This window comes from Clupea harengus, unplaced genomic scaffold (genome assembly GCF_900700415.2).
Source record: "Clupea harengus unplaced genomic scaffold, Ch_v2.0.2, whole genome shotgun sequence".
Taxonomy (NCBI): domain Eukaryota; kingdom Metazoa; phylum Chordata; class Actinopteri; order Clupeiformes; family Clupeidae; genus Clupea; species Clupea harengus.
In genome coordinates, this window is record NW_024879635.1 from 76,165 (window position 1) to 83,981 (window position 7,817).

Here is a 7,817-nt window from a genome sequence, read left to right on the forward strand (position 1 = left end):
TCAATCTTGAACCTGTGAAAAAACACAATTAACAGTCAAGCCACATGTTAAGGTTCATAGCGCTCAGGTGGCTTCCTTTCTCTGGCGAAGAGTTTGAGGTACCGCTTGCATCTCTGCATTGTCCATTTGCACGGGCTTGGCATTCTGTGCTGGATTGTCATCCTGGATCACATCGGGGCCAGTGGTGGTACAGTCCGTATTCAAATCCAGGCCATCGGTTGGGACACGGGCTCTCAATTGATCACCATGCCTCCTGTAGGTGCCGTCACTGTCTGTCCCTTGCACTTTGTAGGACACTGGTCCAGTTTGCTCGGCTATGACACCCGGAATCCACTTTTCTCTTCCCCCCGCTGTATTCTGTAGATATACAGGGTCATCCAGAGTAAAAGACCTGTTTACTGCACGTTGATCGTGATAGAACTTTTGCATATATTGCTTCTTGCGCACAGTAACTGCGGTGTCAGGAACAATCAGGTCCAAGCGAGTACGCATATGTCTGTTCAAGAATAAGTCCGCAGGCGACTGACCTGTGGTACAATTTGGAGTACAGCGGTTCTGCATCAGGAACACAGAGATCTTGTCCTCTATGTCCATAGTGGTCTGTCCAAGCTTTTTCATACCACTCTTAAATGTCTGTACATACCTTTCGGCGAGGCCATTGCTGGCAGGGTGGCCAGGGGCGCTCGTTGAGTGCAGAATTCCATTCTGACGCATGAAGTTCTTGAATTCCTCTGATGTGAATTGTGTCCCGTTGTCAGTGACAACGTGCTCAGGAAGACCGTATGCTGCAAACAGTCTCCTTAGTCTAGTGATGGTGGCTTGTAAGGTGAGGCTTGGCATTCTGAACACCTCCAGCCACTTAGAGTACGCATCCACCACTATCATGAAGGTGTGCCCTAAGAAAGGGCCGGCAAAGTCTATATGCAGTCTTCTCCAGCTCTGACCTGGAAACTCCCATGGTTGCAATGGTACCTGTCGAGGCATCCGTTGCTCCATCTGGCAACTCTCACAGACTTTGCATATCTGCTCCACATCGGAATCAATCTTAGGCCACCAAACGTATTTGCGTGCCAGGGCTTTCATCTTTACAACACCCTGATGACCAGAATGCAATTCTTTCAACACAGTCTTTCTCAGTTTTTCAGGTAACACTACTCTAGTGCCCCAAAGCACACATCCACGCTCAACTGACAGTTCGCATTTGCGTGTGTGGAAGGCTTTCAGACTTTGGTCCACATCATTAGGCCATCCAGTCATAACATATCTGAGAACCTTGGACAGCACATTGTCCGTACGGGATGTGCGCGCCACTTGATCAGCATTCAGAGGCGCCTGCTCTAAGTGTGCAGTCAGCAGCGCGTGAATGCTCTCTGATATGGCTGTTGTGCCTGCGTCGCCCGTGTCAGGCAAAGGTACTCTTGAAAGTCCATCTGCATTGCTGTGTTTCTCTGACGCACAGTACTCAATGCTGTAGTCATATGCTGAGAGAATGATCGCCCATCTTTGAATTCGAGCTGCTGCCATAGTGGGTAGACTCTTGTGTTCTCCAAACAGAGTCAGCAAGGGTTTATGATCTGTCACGAGTTTGAATTTCCTTCCCCATAAGTATTGATGGAACTTTTTTACTCCGAATATCAATGACAGTCCTTCTTTCTCAATCTGAGAGTATTTTTTCTCAGCAGGGGCGAGCGTCCTTGATGCGTAAGCAATTGGACGTTTCTTTCCCGATGGCATCTCATGTTGAATGACAGCACCTATTCCATAGGCTGAAGAATCGCAAGCTAGGGTGAGTGGTAGATCAGGGTCATAGTGCACAAGTACCTTGTCACTGATTAGCAACTCCTTGCACTTGTCAAAGGCTCCTTGCTCAGGCCTCTTCCACTCCCATTCCACCTGGTCTTTTAACAGCCTATAGAGAGGAGCTAGCACTGTGCTTTGGTTAGGCACGAATCGCCCGTAGTAATTAACTAGCCCCAAAAAAGCTCTCAGTTCTTTAACACAAGATGGGGCTGGTGCCTCCTTGATTGCTTTTACCTTGCCTGGAGAGGGGTGGATGCCTTGGCTGTTCAATACATGCCCCAGGTATTCAATCTGCTTTTTCCCAAACTCACATTTGGCTTTCTTAACTCTCAAGCCACTCTCCTGAAGTCTCTGCAACACTGCTTGTAGCTTCTGCAAGTGATCTTGTTCAGTTTTTCCTGTAATTAACAAATCATCTAAATAGACGACTACATCCAGGTCTTTCATGAGGTTCTCCATAATTCGCTGAAAAATGGCGGGAGCTGAGCTAACTCCAAAAGCGAGTCTATTATACACAAATAGACCCCGGTGTGTGTTGACCAGTGTTAATTTCGTTGACGAAAACTATGACGAAAAATATGACGAAAAATATTCGTTAACGACCTTTTTCCCGTGACTAAAACGAGACTAAGACATGACGAAAACGGATCTTTAAAAATAAAAACTATGACTAAATCTATTTTAACTCTCGTTGACGAGACGAGACGAAAATGTTGGTGGTTGACTAAGTCACAATTGTTTTTTTTTTCTAAACTTGTATGCACATCATTGGTTGAATGTTGCCCGGTCCTGTATCTATCCCTCCTCCACTCCCTGAGATGCCCAGACAGACATGCAAGTGACGCCCTAACAAACGTCATGATGGCTGAAGTTCAGGCACTCGGTAGGCTACTGGAAGAAAAATAAGAATAGATATCTGGACAGTCTTTAATTATAACTTGACAGAAAATAAAACACAATGCACCGCAATAACCGGCGAGAAACCTTGTGGCTTCAAAATAGGTGGGAATAACACAACAAGAGGCACCTGAAAGCGCACAATACAACCCTGCAATTTATGCCAAGGTAAATTAGCTAGTAACTGTCAATGATAATTAGCTAATGTTAACTAGTTATTAGAATATATTAGCCAACGTTAAGTTAATTTCAAAGGGGCAGTTGAGTGTATAGGTTGTGTCAGCTTGGATAACTAGCTAGTCATTTTCGATTGAAAACTCCCGTTTGGCTTGGCAAATGAGTTCCAAAACGTTTAGCTAGCTAACGTTAGCTAACTATGAGGTAGCATAGCTAAGTTATACTAGCTATCGATAACTAGCTAGTAAACGCATTGCATTTGTGAAATAGCGATTTTTTTTTTTCTAACAATCATATTCTACTCAACTGTAAGGAATATTATTTTGCATAATGATCAGCTAGATATCCCGATGTGTTATTTGCGAAGATATACTACTTTTGTAAACTTCTTTTTTTGCACTGGCAGCCATCTTTCTTCAAAATGTTTGGAGTCAGTCGGTTACCAAGGTGTTCGCAAGGCATCCTGGGAAATGTAATCTTTCCCTTCATTGCAGAATGGACTATAGGACAGGCCACGCATGACATTAATCAAGAAAAAATAAATGAATATGTGATTTGTTTACATATCCTTGTCTATTTATGCGATTGTTATTATCATTGGCACTACTTTCAACTCTCAAACTATCCGTCTAGCTAAATATGTTGGTTATCAGATTGCACAGCAATTCATATGGAGGATATGTGGTTGATTTAACTAAGGCCAGGTAGGCATAGGAGTTGTATTGTGTTATCACATCATTTGAATCTTCAAAATCTAGACTTGATATTCTCTTATATTTTAATAATAATACTGTTAATTAAGTATTGCCTTAAAATTATTATTTACATTGAATTCATTGGAATTCAGCTGTAGGCATATACTAGGAGATCTGTATCTTAGAGACTAATTGCATCCACAGTTTAAGTACTGCAAGCTTGACTATTATGCAGTTGTAGACACTACACAAGGGGTCCCCGGGCCTGAGAAGGGAAGGAAAGGAGTTTAATGTGGCTATAAGATGGACTTTTAAATGTGACTAAAACTAGACTAAAATGTAATGAGACTTCGTCGACTAAAACTAGACTAAAATGTTCTGAGTTTTCGTCGACGAAAACTAGACTAAAACTAAGGAGGATAAAAATGACTAAAAGTGACTAAAACTAATATGCATTTTCGTCTAAAGACTAAGACTAAGACTAAATCGAAAATAGCTGCCAAAATTAACACTGGTGTTGACGGTCAGTAGTTTCTTCGAATCCTCCTCTAGAAGGACCTGCTGGTACGCTGAGGCGAGGTCAAGCTTTGAGAACAATTTCCCACCGCTCAGTGTGGACATTAGCTCCTCAATTCGAGGTAGTGGGTAGGTCTCTGTGGTGGTGGCTTGATTTACAGTTATTTTATAATCGCCACACAACCGAATTGAATTGTCCTTTTTTACCACAGGCACCACCGGCACCGCCCATTCACTGTGTTTAACGGGTGAGATTATGCCGGCCTTCTCCAGTCGGTCTAGCTCAGCATCCACTCTTGCCTTCATGGCAAACGGTAGTGGACGGCTCTTGCAAAACTTCGGGCTGATATCAGGATTTACAAGAATTTTGGCTGTAATGCCACGCAGAGTGCCCAATTCAGCCTTAAACACTTCGGAGTGTAATTCCAACACTTCTTCAATTGATTTTGGTTGGTGCATCTCACTTATATGCTTTATTTCTTTCCAATCCAAGGTTATCTTCTTTAACCAGTTCCTGCCACATAATGCTGGACCACTACCTTTCACTACAATCACAGGTAGCTGTTCTGTTTGCTGTTTATAGCTAACTGTGGCTTCAAACTGCCCTAGCACAGGCATTACTTCCCCTGTGTACGTCTTGAGCTTGATGCTAGCGGCCTCTAGTGGTACTTTTTGGAATGTCGCTTGAAATATTTTTTCTGAAATTATACTTTTTTACCATTGCAACGGTAACACTTCCTCTCCGTTGAGTTGAATGGCCGCGCTTCCACTTTGTGCACAGGCTCCCCGTGCGAATCTTGCTTCCGGAGCTGGTGTGCGTCCTTCTCAGCAGTCTCCATGTTCAAAGCAAGTTCAAAAGCTCGTGCAAAAGTCAGGTTCGCTTCCGACAGCAACCGTCGCTGGCAAGCTTCATTGCGAATTCCACTGACTAAGCGATCCCGCAGCGCCTCATCCAACGATGCCCCGAACTCACAATGCACAGCACACTGCTTTAGCTCGGCTGCATAGCTAGTCACAGTCTCATCAGCCTTTTGACTGCAGTGGTTAAAGCGAAATCTTTCTGCTATAATTAACGGCTTAGGCTCCAAATGCTTCCTCAGTACATCCACAATATCCTTGTACGTCTTTCCCTTCAGCACGTCCGGTTGAACTAAATTCCTTAATAATCCATAGGTTGTTGGGCCCATGCAACTTATCAATGTAGGAACATGCTTCTCCGCTCCAATGTCGTTAGCCTCGAAGAATTGCTCCAAACGTTCAACATACGCCGACCAAGACTCCATCTTCGGAACGAATTCCCCTATGGTCCCAATCAGTAGAGCTATATCTTGTTATTTTTAGTTACTTTTATCCTCGTCGCCAATTTTGCTGTGGTGTATTTCCGTAATAATCACACCGTAGACGGGCAGCCATTTGCTTGTAACACGCTCTTTACTCAAGTCAATCAACCACCAGGTATCCCAGCATGCATCAGTTAAGCTGAGAAGACTACGGCACAACAGAGTATCCAAAAATGCAACCTCATGATTCAAATACATCACAGGTACTATCATTTTTGTCCAGGCCAGTTTAATTCGTTTTTTTTTAATTATTATTCTGTTGAACCACAATTCAAAAGCAATGTCTGATTTTCATTAGTTCATTTTCAGTATTTTTTTATGTATTATTACTTTTGTCAGTTTCAAGTTATTTCAGTGACCATTGTGGCTTTTTCTTCCTTTAACGGAAGGGTACCAACAATTTTGTCCACGTCTGTAGTTTGTCCAGTCCAGTTTATTTACCCGGTCTTGTTGTCACTGAGCGATGGCAACCTTTGGAAGCCAGATATCTGCTGTTGTTTTATGGCTGATGTGATGAGCACTTGTCTGTATTAGGGTTGTCACGAACACTTAACAAATGGCGTTCATATTAGTATTAGCCTCCAACAAGATATTAATGAAAACTACATGGTGACATCATAGCATTGATTATACACGTATAGCGTTTTCTTTCTAGTTTAATTTTGACAATGAACTGGGCTACGTTCTTGCAGCCAAATTGAAAGCTAGATCAACGTCTTAAACGAGAATACATGCAATAGGGCCATCCGATATGCCTTCGGCTAACCTATCTTTAAAAAAGGGCCTTCTGCAATGATAAACACGACCCGTACTGATGGAAAATTAAATGCATCACTTGCAGATTATGGCAGTTAACATTACTAGCGTGAAAAATGCGGTTTAGTTACGTTAACCACACTGCATTATGATCATTGTTCTACGCATCGTCAAAATTCTGTGATGGGGAAAATCGCTTGTCGCTAAACTAGGCTAAGGCTACTCGTGTTAGGCTGTATATGTGTGACCTTGGGGGTGTTCATGTTTATAATCACATTTGCTAACCCGTCGTTCTGAGAACTCTGAAAAGTTCGGGGTGTCTGTCTGAGAGGTGCTTAGCCATATTTGACGTGTTACCTCCCTTTGTCTGAGTGGTTTTGAAGCATGTTTTACAGACGGGTCTCTGTGTGTCGATGGGCTTTCCTTCACAGTCTGCTTCCTATCCAAAGTACTTCCAGATCTCACTTCTTTTTTTTTTCAACAAGCCGAGGACGGTCGGCAAGAGCTCCTGCACATGAGGACACGTCTCCCCTGAGATCACTCGCTGTGAGTGAGGGCTGCCTGTTGCATGCTTGAGAGCTGGGCAGCCCCGCCCTTGCAGTCAATGCGTGCAGGCAGCCTGACAGGGAGCGGAACAGTGAGTGCGCTCTGATTGCGTGCTATTTTAATGAAGTACCTATACTAAAAATATGCAAAATCGTATCGTTTTTTTTTACGTAAGGTTTCCGCTGTAACTTTCTAGTACAGGTACACCGTGCAACATTAGTCTATATGTTTTGTATACTGTATTTTAATTAAAAAAATACAAATAAAAAAAAATAAACTTTGGAAGCCAGACTTTTTCGCGGATCCCCAGGCAAGGCGTCGCGGACCCCAGTTTGAGAACCACTGCTCTAAGGGAGTAATCAAGTGGGGGTAGTCTGATCCTATCAAGAGCAGTGGCTAGACATTGTCGAGGGGCTGGAGTGGGAGATCTCGCAGGTGATGGTACTTTGCCACTGGATGGCTGTGGCGGGCGAGTCCCAATGCCTCAGCTGTAAAGACACCCTCTATCTGGAACTTCCTCTTACTCTACGTTTCCATTCAGGCGAATTATCGGCAGGCGGTATTCCGTCTAGGGGGCATTGTCAGAAAAATCAAGTTTCTCTGTTAAGTAGCAAGTTCGGTTGCAGTGCAGCGCTAATATAGCAGATTAGCTTCTGAAGTCATGAAAATATGATAGATGTTGCGGCTGTCACTCGTGCTCTGATTCATTTACTTATTCATTAAATGTATTCCTTTATACATTTGTGTTCTCTGATTCATTTATATCAGCCAGTTAAATCACGATATCACACATACCAGAGGCAAAACGCACCGATGAGGCTACAGGTTACAAACCAGCTAGCTTCTACATTGATTCTCTATTAAAGTATTAGCATCAAGCTAACAATAATGGTCGCGAGCTTCAGATAAGACCTACAATATTCTGTTTGCCCTGACAGTGTTCGTGTAGTATATAAACAACAAACCGAGTCGATGTAGACATATAAAAGTCGTGTGAACACCTGTATTCACCTTTATTCACATAAAATATTTCCCAGTAACAGAATCCCGAGACTCCGCCATCTTGCTTTGATTTTTTTGATTACTCCCG

General features: G+C 43.1%; 1 protein-coding gene across 1 annotated transcript; it reads right to left on the bottom strand.

Moving 5' to 3' along the window:
• Positions 1–5,368, bottom strand: LOC122129339 (uncharacterized protein K02A2.6-like). Its single transcript, XM_042704329.1, has 4 exons — positions 4,804–5,368; positions 4,092–4,753; positions 103–2,340; positions 1–12 (listed from the first exon to the last, which is right to left on the bottom strand). The coding sequence occupies exons 1-4, from the start codon at positions 5,366–5,368 to the stop codon at positions 1–3; spliced, it is 3,477 nt and encodes a 1,158-aa protein (XP_042560263.1).
• Positions 5,369–7,817: the final 2,449 nt, after the last annotated feature.